The 16708-nt window shown below is 59.1% G+C and overlaps 2 protein-coding genes across 4 annotated transcripts; one reads left to right on the forward strand and one right to left on the reverse strand.

Moving 5' to 3' along the window:
• Window positions 1-36: 36 nt before the first annotated feature.
• On the forward strand, window positions 37-8717 carry BACE1 (beta-secretase 1). Of its 2 annotated transcripts, none has more exons than XM_027739249.2 (9): window positions 37-359; window positions 3670-3758; window positions 3930-4146; window positions 4347-4484; window positions 4576-4710; window positions 4850-4951; window positions 5083-5232; window positions 5344-5515; window positions 5598-8717. In XM_027739249.2, the coding sequence occupies exons 1-9, from the start codon at window positions 108-110 to the stop codon at window positions 5840-5842; spliced, it is 1500 nt and encodes a 499-aa protein (XP_027595050.1). In that variant the 5' UTR covers window positions 37-107; the 3' UTR covers window positions 5843-8717. The 2 variants fall into 2 exon arrangements, with proteins under 2 accessions (XP_027595050.1, XP_027595051.1); XM_027739250.2 differs by having other exon boundaries at window positions 5601-8717.
• RNF214 (ring finger protein 214) lies at window positions 8623-16684 on the reverse strand. Of its 2 annotated transcripts, XM_027739248.2 has the most exons (15): window positions 16526-16684; window positions 16223-16433; window positions 15289-15348; window positions 14775-14915; window positions 14367-14506; window positions 13797-13865; window positions 12895-12991; window positions 12545-12633; window positions 12008-12110; window positions 11516-11614; window positions 10851-11227; window positions 10287-10422; window positions 9949-10056; window positions 9541-9636; window positions 8623-8878 (listed from the first exon to the last, which is right to left on the reverse strand). In XM_027739248.2, the coding sequence occupies exons 1-15, from the start codon at window positions 16603-16605 to the stop codon at window positions 8813-8815; spliced, it is 1872 nt and encodes a 623-aa protein (XP_027595049.2). In that variant the 5' UTR covers window positions 16606-16684; the 3' UTR covers window positions 8623-8812. The 2 variants fall into 2 exon arrangements, with proteins under 2 accessions (XP_027595049.2, XP_039244490.1); XM_039388556.1 differs by lacking the exons at window positions 16223-16433; window positions 16526-16684 and having other exon boundaries at window positions 12008-12098; window positions 15289-15639.
• Between the last annotated feature and the right edge of the window lie 24 nt (window positions 16685-16708).

The following is a 16708-nucleotide window of genomic DNA, read 5'->3' on the forward strand; positions in this document are numbered from 1 at the left end:
GCCCGCCGCCGCCGCGCCGCCCGCCCGCCCCGGCGCGGCCGCCCCGCCGAGGCGCGGGGCGCTGCGGGCCCGCTGACCGCGTCCCCCCGAGGGGCTCCCCCGCGGCCATGGCGCCCGCCTGGCCCTGGCTGCTGCTGCTGCTGTGGCTGGGGGTCGTGCGCGCCCTCCCGGCCCCGCCGCGCATCCGGCTGCCGCTGCGGGGCGGAGCGGCCCCGCCGTCGGGGCTCCGGCAGCGCCGGGCGCCGCTGGACGCCGAGCCCGAGCGCGCCGGCAGCTTCGTGGAGATGATCGACAACCTGCGGGGCAAGTCCGGGCAGGGGTACTACGTGGAGATGACGGTGGGCAGCCCCCCGCAGAAGGTGAGGTGGGAGGGGATGGATCCCCCGCATCTCCCGCATCCCCCGCATCTCCCGCATCCCTCTGCATTCCCCGCGCCCCGGGGGGCTGCGAGTTCCCCTCCGGGGTCGCAGAGCAGAGGCTCTGCGGGTGCCACCATGGCTGCGCGGCTCTCGCTGCACAGCCCGCGCTTCCCGTCGCTCCTCATCGCTCGGGTGATGCTTTTCCTGCTGCCTTTCGGTGAACACTGGCCGCAGGCGCCCGCCGAAGGTCACCCCAGCACTCCCGGGCTGCCCGGGCGCTCCGGGGGGAGGCAGCGGGTGCTGCGGGTGCTTCTGCGTGCGGGGCTGCATCCCTCCATCCATCCCTTCCCCCTTCCATCCCTCCCTCCCTTCTTCCATCCATCCCCTCTCCCGAGCCAAAGCTTGCTGCCACTCAGGCAGTCGCCGTGTGTGGGCTGCGAGGGATGTGGCTGCAACAGCCCCGCGCCCGCCTGGAGCGGGCACAGCCAGGCGCGAAGAATCCACGGCCAAGCCGTGCTTGGCACGTTCCTCCCGGCGCAGCCCCTGGCGCAGCTGCTGCCCGGGTCCGTGTGCCGCTCCCGACCCGGGCAAATTCTCCAGAAATCCTCCGGAGCTTTGTTTTCCCGGGGATCTCGTGCAGGCTGTCGCTGCACAGGAGTTGGGGCAGCATGGGGAGGCAAGGGGTAGGAAAATGGGGTGGCCTGGCTGGAAAGGGAGCTGGTGCATCACCAGCTTCTGCTCCTTCTCCATCTTTCTGTCAGCATCCCTCACGTCCTGGAGCTGCACTGCCCAGCTCACGTTGTGGCACCGTGTGCCTTTGTGCTGGGGACAGGATGGGTGCTGATGGCCAGGTCACACAGCACGGGGAGAGCAGCTCCTCCCTGCTTTTATGGGTGACATCGTGGAGGCTCCTGCTGCCAAATCCCTTTGTGCCCCTACTGATCCCCACTGCTACCAGCAGCAAGTCTGGCTCAGGGAGCGGGCCAGCCCAGCACTCGAGGCTCTGCACTCCTCCCAGCACGGGGCCACGTTCCCTTGTGCCTGCCACCGCCACTTTTTGGGTGCTGCCAAAACACCCAGTGCGTACACAGGCTCTGAAATAAAGACTGGCTTTTCCCCACGAGCTGGCTGTGCCCTGTGTGTGTGGTGGGGGAGAGCCATGTGAGCGAGACGTGAGCCGTGGACAGGAGAGTAATGCCACCACCACGAAAATCGGATCTCTGGGAGCGGTGTCATGTTGTCCCTGTGTGCCTGGGATTTATTCTCTGCTCTGGCAGGGTGCATTTAGGGGGAAAAAAAGGGAGGAGATTATTTCTGAAATCTAGTTTTAAATGTGATTTCATCATCTCCTGCCTGCCACGTGTCGCAGCTGCCAGATAATTTCCGTGCTAACCACCTGTTCCCAGGCACTCGTGCATTCCAGAGCCAGTCGCCCTTTTGGGCAGCATCTTCCAGCCTTGGATTGCTTCCAAATGTATGTGTGTGTGTGTGTGTGTGTGTGTGTGTGTGTGTGCTGGAGCAAAATCCCTCCAGGCGTTGCAACGGAATTAAAAGATTCATATGAAAGAGTTTGGCTGTGCCTTCGCAGGAAATCAGGGGCATATTTGTCCCGAGGGGTGCGTGCATCCTTCCCAAAGGGTCACATACAGCAGGGAGATGGTGATCCATCTCCTCAGCTTTCCTTTCACCTTCCTGGTGCTGACAAGGGAGTTTCTGTATCCTCTTGTGCTTTAATTTTGGTTCTGAGCTGTGCTGCACTGCCAAGTCACCGTCAGCAGCCGATTGCTCACACGCTCCATGTGCCCAAGCATGTTGGTTTCCCTGGCTCCCCAGGATGGGCTGATTCATAAACACAGAGGGAAGAGGGGTGAGACAAGCATGGAGAGCTGGTGTTTTGGGACAGATGGCACAGGCTTAGTACCCAGGAGCGGCACTGAGCACTAGGACACGCGTGGCACAGAGCCAGTGCTGCTGCTGAGGTGCCCGGAGGGGCTGTCACTTCCAGGGACAGGTTTCAGACAGCATCCCTGTCACACATGTCCTGGCCTCACCAGTTCACGTGCTGTGTCCTGGCCCGAATGGATGGCTGGGCTGAGTCTCAAGGATCCGGGTCCTCTCCACGTGGGTCCTGTGCGTGACCCTGTCAGCAGGATGGAGCCTGCGAGAGCAAAACCCCTTCCTCGCTTCCTTCTCTCCCTGTAGCATCAGCTCAGCAGGTCTTTCTCCAGGGAAACCTGTCTCCTCTGGGTGCCCTGGGGATGGGAGATGAGCTCTGTGGAGCGGGTGGCCCCTGGTGACCCACCCACAGAACTGGGAATAGCCCTGGGAGCAGGCGCAGGTGCCGGTTGCCAGGGGAAGGTCGGGCTGTGCAGCAGGTGCTGAGCTGGCACTCACCCAGGGTGGATATTGGAGGGGCAAATGTGCTGCTCTGATCTTTACCCATGGCCTGAAACGTTCCCCATGGCAGGAAGCTGGCCAGGGGAGGCCGTCCCCCAGTGCAAGGCAGCAGGGCTGGGGCACAGGGCACCCAGGACATGGCAGCCCCTGTCAGGTGGCCGTGGAGAACACTCAGCAGCTGCAGCCCAGCACTCCTGCGATTAGCACAAGCGCATTAACCTCCTTCTCTGCCCTCTGACTCCACAGATTAAGGGCCCAAGCCCTGGCAGTGCTGGCTGGGGTGGTGCTGTGAAGCAGCCCCCGGGGCTGGGGTCAGGGCTCACCCCAGGCACTGCTGCCCTGCAGGGCTTGGAGCCCCATTCCCACCCCAGCAATCCTGCTCCAGCAATCCCACTCCAGCAATCCTGCCCTGGCAATTCCACCCTGGCAGTCCCACCCCGCTCCCCGCAGGGGCCACAGGCAGGGGTCAGCTGGGGGCAGGATCCAGCTGGCCTGCTCCCGGCCCTGCCGGTGGGATGTTTGCCAAACCTGGTAATCCCGCACAGGCAGGAATGAATCGGGAGCAGGGCTCGGCATATGGGTGGTGATTAGCGGGCGCAGCGATCCTTCCCACCAGCTCTGCCAGCAAATCAGCTTTCCTGGCAAGGGGAGCCTATGCATCCTGTCTTGCTGCTGCTCTTCAGACCCATGACACCTGCCAGGTGCTTCCCAAATCCCATGGTCTGGGGGGCTGAGGCCAGGCCGTGCTGAGCAAGGAGCTCTTGCTCTGTTTTCATGGTGCCGGACAGTGTTTGCTTGTTGTCTAACGCCCTGATGTCGCTGCCTCCTGCTCCACCACCTTCTTCTCTCCTCTCTGGGCACAACAAAAGAGGGTCCCACTGCACTCACGCACCTCCCTGTCTCTCTTCCCCAGCTGAACATCCTGGTGGACACAGGGAGCAGTAACTTTGCTGTGGGAGCTGCACCACACCCCTTCCTCCGGAGATACTACCAGCGGCAGCTGTGAGTATGTGGGGAGACACAGAGCAGAGCCACTGTCCCAGCCCCACAGTGGCACACTGCCCCTTCTTGCTGGGGGTCTGGCCAGACCCTGCCGAGTACCAACTGGCTTCTGGAATAGCAGGATCCACACGGCCCCTTCCAGTCTTACTTGTCCCTTTGATGCCTTTGCAGGTCCAGCACCTACCGCGACCTGCGGAAGGGGGTGTATGTGCCCTACACCCAGGGCAAGTGGGAAGGGGAACTGGGCACTGACCTGGTCACCATCCCCCACGGCCCCAACGTCACCGTCAGAGCCAACATCGCTGCCATCACGGAGTCAGACAAATTCTTCATCAATGGCTCCAACTGGGAAGGGATCCTGGGGCTGGCGTACGCCGAGATTGCCCGGGTGAGTCCTGGCTGGCAGCAGCCTGGCCCTGCCAGCAGATGGGAGCACGAGCAGGCTTCAGCTGCCTCTTCCCTCGGCTCTGTTTGTCCCCTGGGGCACAGCAGTCCCAGTGAGGGGAGCTCCCCTGGGCACGGAGAGCCCCCGGAGAAGGGACAGCACTGACGCATCCCTGACCTGCCTCTGCTTTCTCCTCCCACCAGCCTGACGACAGCCTGGAGCCCTTCTTTGACTCCCTGGTGAAGCAGACACGGGTGCCCAACATCTTCTCCCTGCAGCTGTGTGGGACAGGCTTCTCACCCAACGAGACAGAGGCCGTGGCCTCGGTGGGAGGCAGCATGGTGAGGGCTCTGCAGGCAGGGGGAGGCTGCCAGGGGCTCCCACGGGGCTCTGGTGGCGCGTGGTGGCAGCGCCTTTGTGTCTCCGCTGCAGATCATCGGTGGCATCGACCGCTCGCTGTACGTGGGGGACATCTGGTACACCCCCATCCGCAAGGAGTGGTACTACGAGGTCATCATTGTCAAGCTGGAGGTCAACGGTCAGGACCTGAACATGGACTGCAAAGAGGTGAGGGGGCCCCCGGGCACCCACCCCCTGGGCTCAGCTGGGCCACGGCACTGGAGGGACCTGCTACTGGTTGGAGGGGTCGGGAGGGAAGCGGGGCTGGGGTCTTGCACCTGGGTCACCCCTCCTCTTCTGCCCCCAGTACAACTACGACAAGAGCATCGTGGACAGCGGGACCACTAACCTCAGGCTGCCAAAGAAGGTGTTTGAGGCTGCAGTGAAATCCATCAAAACAGCATCTTCGGTCAGTGAAACCCCTCTCTTCCCCACGGGCACATCCTCAGGCCCGTGGGCAGCACAGCTGCCCCTTACCAGCCTGGCATCTCTCCTGCCTGCCCAGCTTGGCTCCGCTCACCTCCTCTTTCCCTCTGGCAGACGGAGAAGTTCCCGGACGGCTTCTGGCTGGGGGAGCAGCTGGTTTGCTGGCAGGTCGGCACCACCCCCTGGCACATCTTCCCGGTCCTGTCCCTCTACCTGATGGGGGAGGCCACCAACCAGTCCTTCCGGATCACCATCCTGCCCCAGGTGAACATTGGCCCAGCCAGAGCGGGCTGGAGCGGCAGGACCAGCAGGTCCCACTGGGTGGGCACAGCTGCCTCCCTGCCCCCTTTCCTGACGGCACCTCTCTCCCTGCAGCAATATCTGCGCCCGGTGGAGGATGTGGCCACCTCTCAGGATGACTGCTACAAGTTTGCCATCTCCCAGTCCTCCACTGGCACCGTCATGGGCGCCGTGATCATGGAGGGCTTCTACGTGGTCTTCGACCGTGCCCGCAAGCGCATCGGCTTCGCTGTCAGCGCCTGCCACGGTGAGCACTGGGCCTGGAGGGAGGGAGAGAAGGGCAGAGGGGCCGTGGGAGTGCAGTAGCCAGAGCCCTGCCTTCCCCCCAGCAGTGCACGACGAGTTCCGGACGGCGGCGGTGGACGGGCCTCACCTGCACTCCAACATGGAGGACTGCGGCTACAACATCCCGCAGACGGACGAGTCCACCCTGATGACCATCGCCTACGTCATGGCGGCCATCTGCGCCCTCTTCATGCTGCCCCTCTGCCTCATGGTGTTCCAGTGGCGCTGCTTCCGCTGCCTGCGCCGGGACCACGACGACTTTGCCGACGACATCTCCCTGCTGAAGTGACGGCGGAGCGCGGGGCCGCAGGTGAGGCGGCGGGGCAGGGGCCTGGCTCCGGGGGCAGGACAGCAGCATGGAGAGCTCAGACCCTCTGCCCAGGACTCGGGGACTCGGTGTGTGTCAGGGCCAGCAGCCGGGAGCGGCTGTGGGAGCCCCAGGTCTGGGCTCTGTTCGTCTGGGACCCACAGCAGGAGCGTGGCAGAGGGGGAAAGCGCAGCAACCCCGTCCTGGGGGCTGGGGACAGGCTGTCCCAAGCTCTCCTGCCTGTCCCTGCCTGGCTTGACCGAGTGACACTGATGAGCCATCCCCTGCTTGTCCCTTTCCATCCCTGTGCATCCCTTCTCTGCTCACCCCACCGGGAAGCCGCTGGCCCAGGCTCTCTGTGCAGGGAGCTGCACGCACGTGCCCTGTGGCTGTGCCTTCCCCGTGGCTCCCTGCACTGAGCTGGACTCTGGGGATCATCCCAGAGCCTCCCCAAAGGGCCAGCCTGGGGCTGCCCGGACACATCTTTCCCTCCCACCCTCCTGCTCCCCCATACATGGCTCACCCCCGTACACTGCTCACTCTGGCATTTCCCTGCCCTCCAAAACTGCCCCCCGCTGCTGCCAGCCCCAGGACTCCCTGTGCCCACCCTGCCCTCCCAACACAGGCAGGAGCAGCCACTCATCCTCTCCCGGGACTGGCAGGAGCAGGCACCCACCCTCTGTGGGATGGGCAACTCCCTGCCCTCCCTTCCAGCATCAGCAGCGGCTGCCACAGAGGAGCCAGTGCCAGAAGAGACCCAAGTTCCCAGCCCTGGCACCGGCTGCTCCCCAGCCCACCCACCCCTTCAAAAGCCATAGGGGAGCCTGGGCCCCCCCTGCAGCCCCCCGGCCTCACCTCCAGCACGTCCCACGGCGCGGGGCACGGCGGCTCCTCTCTGCTCACTCCGCGTGTCCAGGCCCCAGCTGTGAGACACCCTGGACAGGCAGCAGCTGTGGGGACTGCAGCATTTATTATTTTTTAAACACATGGTTGTATTTATTTCATTTTTTTTTTACGAAGCGAGTCACTGGTAGTGCAGTCAGAGCGTGTACATAGCAGGTCCCACCCGCGCGGGTGTACAGACAACAGCCGCCTCTCACCTGTACAATATACCCATATATCTCTATTTTTAATTCTAGCCCTGAAAGCCACTGTTCCAAACCCAACATTAGGGGTCGGTCCTGTTTTGTTTTCGGGTTTTTTTAAATCTTTTTAGCCCTCTGCTCAGTCCTTGGGCCATGACCACCACCCATGGCACCGCAGTGATGTGCTCGGTGGGAGCACGTGATGGTGAGGGGGTCCAAGCTGGTTTGAGGAGGAAGTGCAGGAGGAAGGCAGGGCTGGAGCACACAGGGCAGTGGCTCACAAGCCGAAAGGACACTGAGCACTTTTGTCCTCATGATGTTCCTGCAGCACAGGGAGGATTTTCCAGTGTGTGAGGACAACCCTCCCCTCCTCCCCGTGCTGCAGGATCGCTGTCCCTTCCCCAGGGCAGACACCTCTGACCTTGCAGCAGTGGTAGTGCTGTATTCCCTTGCTTCTCTGCCTCCAGCCTGGATAGGAAAGTGCTCAAACTCCAAGATTCCACAATTAAAAGGCATTGCAAAGAGGGCCTACCTGCAATGCCAGGGCCGAGCTGGCAGCTGCCCCACGGAGCCACGTGCAGGAGCGGAGTGACCAGGTCAGGCGGGGACAGGCTGAGGGACCGCAGCAATCACCGAGTGTAAAGCTTGTTAACTAAATCCTGCAGATAAACATTTCTTTGGAAAAGCAGCGAGGGAGCCAGGAAACACATGCAGTGTAGGAGGAAGCCAGCCCTCGCACGGGCACCGCCACAACAGCCCCCACACTGTCCCACCTCACTCCAGTGCGCTCACACAGCACCCACCCCCCACCCCATCCCTGCTCCAAAACTACATCCAGCCACTCCACGCAAGAGGGCAATGTTCTCTCCCCCACCCTCGTGCCTGCCCAGGACCCCCAGGACCCCAGAGACTCTGTTGTGGACCACTGCCTTAAAACACGCTGCCAGCGTGTGCGTGCGCGGAGAAGGATCTGCGGCCGAGCTCAGGTGCTGCACCAGGGGGGCTTCCCTGCCCACCCCGAGGCAGGGGGGCCTCCAGCAGTGCCGAATTCCTGCTGCAGGCTGCAAAGTAGGGGGAAAAAAATTTTTAAGAGAGTCAGTGCAAGATTTTCAGTGGTGCTGAGCACCTCGTAATCCCACCGAAATCCATGGAGAAAGGGTTGGTGCCTCAGCCCGTGGTTTAGGAGAAAGTAGAGGAGAGGGGAAACCAGGAATTGTGACAGGTTGGTTTATCCTGAGCTGCAGCACGGCCATGTCCGTCTGCTCCCTCCCCAGGGCCCGGTGACAGCAGGGGATGGGACGGGACAGGACCAGGGGCTGTCGCTGGAGGCTCCAGTACTCTGTAACCCAGTGTCTATGTAAGAACAATGAATGTTAACACGGTAAATTATTATGACATTAAAAAAGACCACAAAAAAAAAAATCCTCATCTGCAACCTGTTCATTGCCAAGAGGGGGGAAAAAAACAGGTGATGTCTGGCAGGGGACCAGGCCACTGGGGAATGGCATGGTGAGGCATCCAGTCACGGGGGATGGCCCTGGAAAAGGAGCTGCTGGGATCCACGTGGGAAAAGGTAGCTGCAGGAGCCATGAGTGTCCCACCAAGCAGGTGACACCAACCCTCATTTGGAAGAAGCCAGTTAGGCTGCAGACTTAAGGAATGAGGAGCAGCAGCAAATCACTGCATAATATACACACTTTATTTATGAATTTGTATGTATACAGACTTTCTATACACACATTACCTATATAATAAAAATGTACATGTGTATACATGATCGTATAAATATAGAACTGTAGAAATCTTAGAACTGATCCTGTCTATTCACAGCAACTCCTCCCGTGGGCCCACATTGTTCCAGCAGCCGTCATTTGAGGCTTGGGCAAAAGGGGCAAGTGTCATTCGTGTTGGTTTGCGCCCAGAATTTGATGCACTGGAAGAGAAGAGAGTTAGTCAAGAGCTACTGGCACAACCCAGAGGTGTCATTGTCCCCAGCAGTGCAGCCAGGGCACTCGTTTTCAGGGATAGGTTCCTTTGCTCCTGGCAGCCTCCACCAGTAGGTTACCATGAGGAGGGAGCCCCTGTCGCCCTTCCACCAGGACCATCAGGCCCTCCTCAATACATGAGTTTCCATTTTCTTGAGGGGCCACTGCTGGAGCCCCAGAGCTGTTGGGACGAGGGGTTTGCCCACACAGGTGACCCACTGCCACACCCACTGGATAGGAAAGTCTCCTCCTCTTCCCAAGAGCTCCTGTCCGGGCCCCCCAGCCCAGACACCTGGGCAGCAGTGGCAGGTCTCTCCCCTCACCCTGTGTTCTAGATCCTTCCAGGCTGTCCTGCTCCAGGGTCTAACCCTCACAGCAACGAGAAAGGCTCGGGGACAGGAACAAGGGCAGCCTGTTCTTAAAGCCACCACCCAATGGCCACACTTAAGTAGCCCAGCCACAAGTACGGAAAGGATGGGATGACAGGATGCAAGGAATTGTTTATTGATCGTCCCCTTTTGGCAAAGTGCCAGTACCACAGGGACTCGGGAAGGGAATCAGCACTTGGAAGGATCAGGAGGAAGCCCTGAGCAGCAGGGAACACACTCACCTCCTTGTGCAGCACGTGCGAGCAGGCCATGGGGTGAAGGTCACCGGGCTGCACAAGCTTCTGGCACATCAGACACAGCTTACAGGCAGCTGGGGTCTGGGACAGGCAGTGAGGGAACAGAAAGGAGCAAGGAAGTCAGACACTCAGCTCTGATCACATATTCAGCTGCCCAGTCCCCCCCTGTGCCATCGCACACCGTGAGAACCGCTGACACATCTCGTCACCATTCCCCTCTTCCCCAACCTGAAGCACAATGGATCTGTGCCTCTAATCCTTTCTTCACCCCACCAGCCTGAGTAGCTGTGTGGGGAGAGAGCTCCCAGCTCCGTGGGCTCGTCCCTTCAGCCACCTCCCAGCCAGACTCCTTCCCTCCCTCCCCTTTCCACCAGGGAATCCAAACAGCCTTACGTGTGACGCTGTTCCAGGGTAAGCGACCTGGGCCGGGGGCAGGAACACGGGGGTGCTGATCTGAGGCAGCGGAGCAGAGAACATGGGGGCCCTGATCCGGCCGAGGGGCTGCAGCAGGACAAAGGAGGCACGTCACAACAGCCCAGGAGGAAAGGACAGACGAGTCACCCCGAGCCACCCCAGGGAAAACTGCTCCCTGGTTACGCCGCCATCAGCAGAAAGGGGAGCCCAGGGGACAGCCCTGACACACAGCCCGAGCTCTGCAGGGATCCAGGGAGCAGGCACAGCTCTCCCTGCTCCCCAGGGCCCCCCTTCCAGCAGCCCCCACGCTGTCCCACCTGTGCCCCGGCCGCTGCCTGCTCCTGCTGCTCCGCCAGCTTGGCCGCTACCAGCTGGTTCAGCTGCTCCATGGTCAGCCCGGCCATGGTCTTCCGAGCTGTCTTGATCTGCTGCAGGATGTTGGTGAGCTGGGCCCTGTGTGGACAGCAGCCTGCTAAGAGCTCCCAGTCCTCACAGACAGGGACCCTCGGCGAGGAGCCACCCCAGCCCCAGGGGAAGCCGTGTCACTGCAGAGGAGTGTGTGCTCTAAAGGTCTGCCTTCCCAAGTGAGATGAACCACATGCTGAGGAACTTCTCTCCCCAAAATGCTGGGAAAAGAGCAGGGAACACCCAGGGACAGGAGGGGGGCTCCTGGCTGTGCCCAGGCATCCCTGATGTTCTTCAGAGCTCCAAGAGATTCTCATTCCCAGCACTTTGCAAACCTGATGGAGACCACCAGCCTTTGCTCCACACCTTCAGCCTTCCTTCACTTCACCCAGATCCCACACGTGCCAGGAGGAGCCCTGATCCCATCTCACACACACAAGCCCTTGCTCTCTGGAAGAACAAGGCCAGGCACTTACTTGTTGCACTGTGGGAACCGAGTCAACAACTTCTCCAGCAGCTTCTCCAGCTTGTCGGCCGGCTGGGGCCTGTGGAACTCGGGAGTGACGTTCACCCCGCCCAGGCCGGGCGGAGGAGGGATGGAGGCGGCGGGAGGCATGTGAGGGCTGTGCGTGCCGATGAGCGATGCCACCACGGGGCTGTTCCTCCCCTGGGAGGCAGGCAGTGGTGGGGAGGGCTGGTTGGGCCTGGAGATGGCGGGGTTCAGGAGAGGGAAGGAGAGCGCCCGAGGATCGGCGCTCGGCATGACCATGGGAACGGGGACGGGCCCGATGGGAAAGGGGAGCCGGGGAGCAAGGGATGGGTTGGGCTGGAATGCCGTCAGCATGAAATCTGTCTGAGAAAGAAAAACAGGGGAAGAAGGAAAGGCTGGTTAGAGTAAGCCCACCTGGAAGCAGAGTCGAGTGCCCTCCTCCCCAGCCAGACAGATGGGACAAACTGCAGTCCCTGGCAGCTGGCAAGGGAAGGAGACCCTTCCCCTCCTCTGCAGGGACGGCAGGGACTGGGCACAGGGCTCCAGAACACACCATCCCACACACACAGCACAGCAGGGCTGGGGCCAGGCCAGCGGGCAGGCTGTGCCAGGGCCTGGCCAGCCCTGCCGTGGGGCTGGAGAGACACTCACTTCTGAGGGCGGAGGTGGCAGCGTCGGCGTCGGGATCTGTGGGAGGCTGCTCAGCTTTGTGCCATTCCTCACCATCTGGATGTGGTCGTTGAATTGATCCTACCAGAGAGGGAAGAAAATGGACACATTCATCAAACCTGAGGAAGTCTGGGGCATTCTCAGCCCCAGGGCAGCTGCAGGTCCTAAAGTGGCACTGCTGGGTTCCACAGGAGCCAGGAGAATGAAAAAGGACCCAGAGGGAGAAACTAAGTGCCTCTGCCAATAACCCATCACAGATCATTCCACAGGGTTGATCCACACACATATGAGCCTGAGGAGACAGAAGATCTCTGCAGCTGCTTCCAAAGGCTGACTGACTGTGCCATGCTTTTGGGCACACAGCTTTTTGGGGGCTCGGTCCTCTCCCAGAGAGGGTTGAAGCTAGACATGGAAAGCAGTGTGGATGTGAAGAACTGCTCACTGCTAAGCTGGGAGAGTTCAGCAGGGACTTACTCGGACACTTTCCTTGGTCATTCGTATCCTGTTCAGCCTCATCTCCCACTCCTGCTTTGGCCTCATCGTCTCCAGCGTGGGTGGTGCAGACCTGCAAGCACAGCTAAACTTTCCCACTTGCAACTGTGCTCTCACTGACAGCAAAGTGGGAGCGAGTAACCCCTCCACAACCTCCTCCCTTCCCCTCATCCAGCTGGGCGGGAAGGGCTCACCCCCAGGGTGAGGAACCCCATGAAGGGAGAGCCTGTGGTGCTACCAGAGAGTGACTGGGGACACACAAGGATACCACAGTCAACAGTACTCACTGACTGTGCTCAGCAGATGTTACTCAGTAGTGTTACTCAACAGTAACTGGGGATAAGCACAGCCCCACATACTCTCATGTGACCATACTGAATCACACTGTTTTAATAAGAAACCCTCAGGAAAACCTGAACTATTCCAGTCCAACCTCCAGCATAAGCAGAGGAAGAGGAGATGGGATGTAGGGACACCTGAGTTACCCTCCCTGCCACTCCTGACACTGCACAGACTCACTTGAGGTAGGTGAGGTGTAGCTCTGCTTCTTTCTCTGCTTCTTCTAGTTTCAACACCAGCAGCTCCTTCCGGCTCTCCAGGGACAGGATCTAATGGAGAGAGGCCCCACATGAAGGGCAGCTTCTGTACTGACTCATTTCTTGCTGCCAGACCATAATCTCTCCACAGGAGTCATGCTCAGTGCACCAGGCACTGCTCCCCACTAATGTTTACTGCACTGGGACTTGTTTATTCCTCCTCTTGTCTCACAAAGTGGGACTTGGCCTTGCCCTCAACTGCTCCCGATTTCACAGAACCACCCCTTAACCATCTGGAATCTCAAACCAATCACTTTGCAGGGAAGGAGTTACCTCTGCTTTCCAGGCCCGTTCTGTCTCCTCAAGAATGTTCCTGTTGATTTCATTGTGCTGGTTCTTCAGCTTGTCCAGCTCCATCTCCCACAGCTGCCTGCACACAGAAGAGAAGGAGTCTCCTTAGGCTCAGGCACCGGAATGGCACAGAGCAGGATTCCCACAAAGGGATCGATCCCAGGAGCTCTGCATGGGGTGGAACTGTGGAAGATCAGCAGCTTCCAGACCGTCACACCAGGCACTGTGCACCCTGGGCTGCAGAGGTTACTGTGCCAGCAGTGAGCTGTTCCAGAGCACACAGGCAACCAGTGTGCAAACACACTGGGCAAAACGAGAAGAGGGGAATTCCCCTTGGAATTCGGTCCGATTCCAGAGCAGGGTGCACAGGTCTGACCCAGGAACCAACCTAAGCAGCACATGGAACTATCCTGTTCTGATCCTGGAGAGGTTCAAAGCTGGGCATTTCCACCTGTGCCATGGGAGCACCTAGATCTGGAGCTTCTCTGCCCAGCTTTAAATGCCCCAGCACACCAGAGTTTAGTGTAGCTGGGCATCTGTGGGGAACAGACAGGGAAATCAGTCTGCCCTAGTTCTGGGAAGTTGAAATTCAGAGGTAGCAGTTACAAGCTGAGTCAATCCGCCAAGCACAAACTTTAATCTTATGGGATCTTTATGTCACAAGTATCCAGGAGCCTGCTTGTGAGCGGGATCAAAGAGGATTTAATCCAGAGACCCGATGCTGGAAGAGGAAATAAAACCCTTAGAGTACGTAACTGGCCAGCACTGCTGGATCGTTCTCTCTACTCTATCCCACCAGGAGCATCAGATTCACTCCACAGCAAAATGACAGGAAGGAGAAGTGCACTGAGCAGCATTAATCAGGTAATGGATAAGAGCCTTACTTCTCATCGGACTGCTCCGCGATCAGAGAAGCAATCTTGTTTTCCTTCTCCTCCTGCTCCTTCAGCAACCTGCACAGGAGGAACAGGACAGCACAGCTGGAGTCAGGACGGCGCAGAGCCCACGCTCAAACCCCTCCTGGCACATCCCTGCACACCATGGGCTGGGACAGCTCCACTCAGCGTGTGGGAAAACAGCCACCAACACCCTCCGGAGCACAAATCCTGCAGTCCCATGACACTGCACAAAGGCTGGGGCACAGAACCAGGCTCAGCCAGGGAGCTGTGCCCCTCCAGCAGCATGTGCCCTGCAATGTCCACTCAGGGGAGAAAGGGGCTGAGGACTTGGAGCCGTCACTAAAGGAGCTTTACCCAAACTCAGCACTGAGCCCTCAGAATAAAAGAAATCAACCTCTACAACGTGACACAATAAAAGTGCAAATTCACATACAGGGCCATCCTAAATACTCCTAGCTTCCAAAGAGTTTAAAGCTCTCTGCTCCATCAGGTAAACATCAGGGTTAAGCAAAACCTTCTCCCCCCAGAAATAAACACTTTTCTCCATACGAATACCTTCTTCCTTTCTCACAGAGTTTCTCAATTTCAGCTTTCAGATCCTGCTCTTTCTGCAGGAATTCTTTCTTTTCTTTCTCCATCTTCTTCTTTGTCTCTTCTCGCTTGATTGTAACGTCCTGAATTGCTTTCAGGATCTCCTGGAGTGAAAAAAAGCATCATGCAAATACGGAACAAAATTCCCAAGTAATGGCTTTGATTTAAGACCCATTATTATTTTAAATTAATTGATCAGTGAGATTACACAGCCAACTCTTTCTTTTTTGCAGATCCAGTCAAGATATATATGGGATATTATGAGGAAACTCAGGAGACAGACACTCTGGACCACAAGTTCTCTGCCTCTTCATAAGGATTTTAAAATTAACTAAAGGGAAGGTTAAACAAAAACAGGACTTCACCAGATACCTGGTGGTTCTTCATCTCCTCTTCCCTCCGCTGCTGGAGCTGCTTAAGCTGGACCTGCAGCTGATTCTCCACCTGCCTCTGTTTGTCCAACACCTCCTGGTAGCGCTCCTTCAGCAACGCCCGCTCAGACATCATCTTGTCCTGCAGTGGAGAGTGAAATTTAGGGAGAACCTTCCCCTTCCCTCAAGTTAAAGGGACACAGGAAAGCTCAGCACTGTGTAAGAGCCCTGAAAAGAACCACAGATAAGTGGTTTCCACTTTCACAGTTCAGGCTCTCTAGATGGGAAAAGACAAAGGGATACACTGCTCGAAGCTGCAGCTGGTGCTGCATTTCCTCCTGTAACAAGGACAGCTTAAGGACTTTAAGGCTGGTATTTTGATGATCTTGGAAGTCTTTCCCAACCCTGATGATTCTATTTTGACAAGCAAAAAATGGGAAGAGCAGCTTCAGCTGCTTTGCCCAGGAGCAGCAGCCTGGGAGCCTGAGTGGCTGAGCCTGGACCTTGGTACCCACCAGGTTCTTCTCGATATCCTGATCCGTGTTCACGTCCGCATCGGCCGCCTTGAAGTCGGTCTGTGAAGGGAGATGGTTACAGTCAGACCCTCACCCCTGAGAAACCTCCAAGGCTGGCCAGATAATCAACCAGCCCTGGAGAAACACCAGTGGTGGGAGAATAACCTGCCCTGGATTCTGACTGGCCACTTAAGCAACCCTTATTTTATTCTTTTCATAGAATCAGAGAACAGCTGGGGTTGGAAGGGACCTCTGCAGGTCGTCTGGTCTGACCTCTCTGCCAAGGCAGGGTCACCTGGAGTACGTGACATAGGAATACATCCAGGTGGGTTTGGAATGTCTCCACACCCTCCCTGGGCAGCTGTTCCAGTGCTCTGCCACCCTTCATGGAAAGAAGTTCCTCCTCAAGCTGAGATGAAGCTTCTTGTGGTTTAGTTTATGGCCATTGCTCCCTGCCCTCTTCCTGGGCACCACCAAAAGAGTCCGGTACCATCCTCTTGGCACCCACCTTTGAGATATTTATATGCATTAATGAGATTCCCTCTCAGTCTTCTCTCCTCTGGACTAACAAGGCCCAGCTCCCACAGTCTCTCCCCATCAGAGAGTTGCTCCAGACCCCTAATTATCTTTGTGGTCCCTGCTGGACCCTCTCCAGTAGCTCCTTGTCTTTCTTGCACTGGGGAGCTCAGAAATGGACACAGCACTCCAGATGCAACCTCAATGGGGCCAAATTTTAATTTAAATATTAATTAAAGACTGTTCAAACCACAAGGCCACAGTCACAGCAGCAGCTGTAAGGCTCCAGGTATGGATATGTTTTACCCTCCAGCCTCGACTTACCCAGTTCTTTGCCCTCCAGGCTCCCGAAACGGCCTTTCAGGGACCTCTCCCCGCACACCACAAACCCGAACAGCCCCGGGGGACCCGCACCCACCTGCACCGCGATGTTCTGCGACGGCCGCGCCGGGGCCGCCTCCTCCTCGTCGGGCTCCTCGGCCGCCGCTCCGCTCTGCCCCGCGGCCTCCGCGCCGCCGGCCCCGGGCTCCCCATCGCCGCCGGAGGGGCCGGCAGGGGCGGCCGCGGGGTCCGGCTCCGCGCCGGGGCCGGGCTCGCCGGGGCTCTCCGGGGCGGAGAGCGGGGTCCCGCTGCGCGGAACGAGCACATCGGTCACCGCCTGCAGCCGCGCTCCATCCCCGCTCCATCCCCGCTCCATCCCCGCTCCCGGCCCCCCCGTTACCTGCCGGGCGGCGCGGCGGGGCCGGGCTCGCAGAGGCGCGGCGGGTCGGGGCCGTCGCCCTGCGCCTGCTCCAGCGCCATGGAGGGGGGGCGGCTGCGGGGCTGGGGCGGGAGCCGAGCCCGGGCCGGCGCGGCGGCACCGGGGGCGGGAGGGGGGCACCGGGCGGCACCGGGCGGAGCGCTC

This window comes from Pipra filicauda, unplaced genomic scaffold (assembly GCF_003945595.2).
Source record: "Pipra filicauda isolate LSUMZ 115617 unplaced genomic scaffold, ASM394559v2 scaffold666_size289731_pilon, whole genome shotgun sequence".
Classification (NCBI taxonomy): Eukaryota; Metazoa; Chordata; class Aves; order Passeriformes; family Pipridae; genus Pipra; species Pipra filicauda.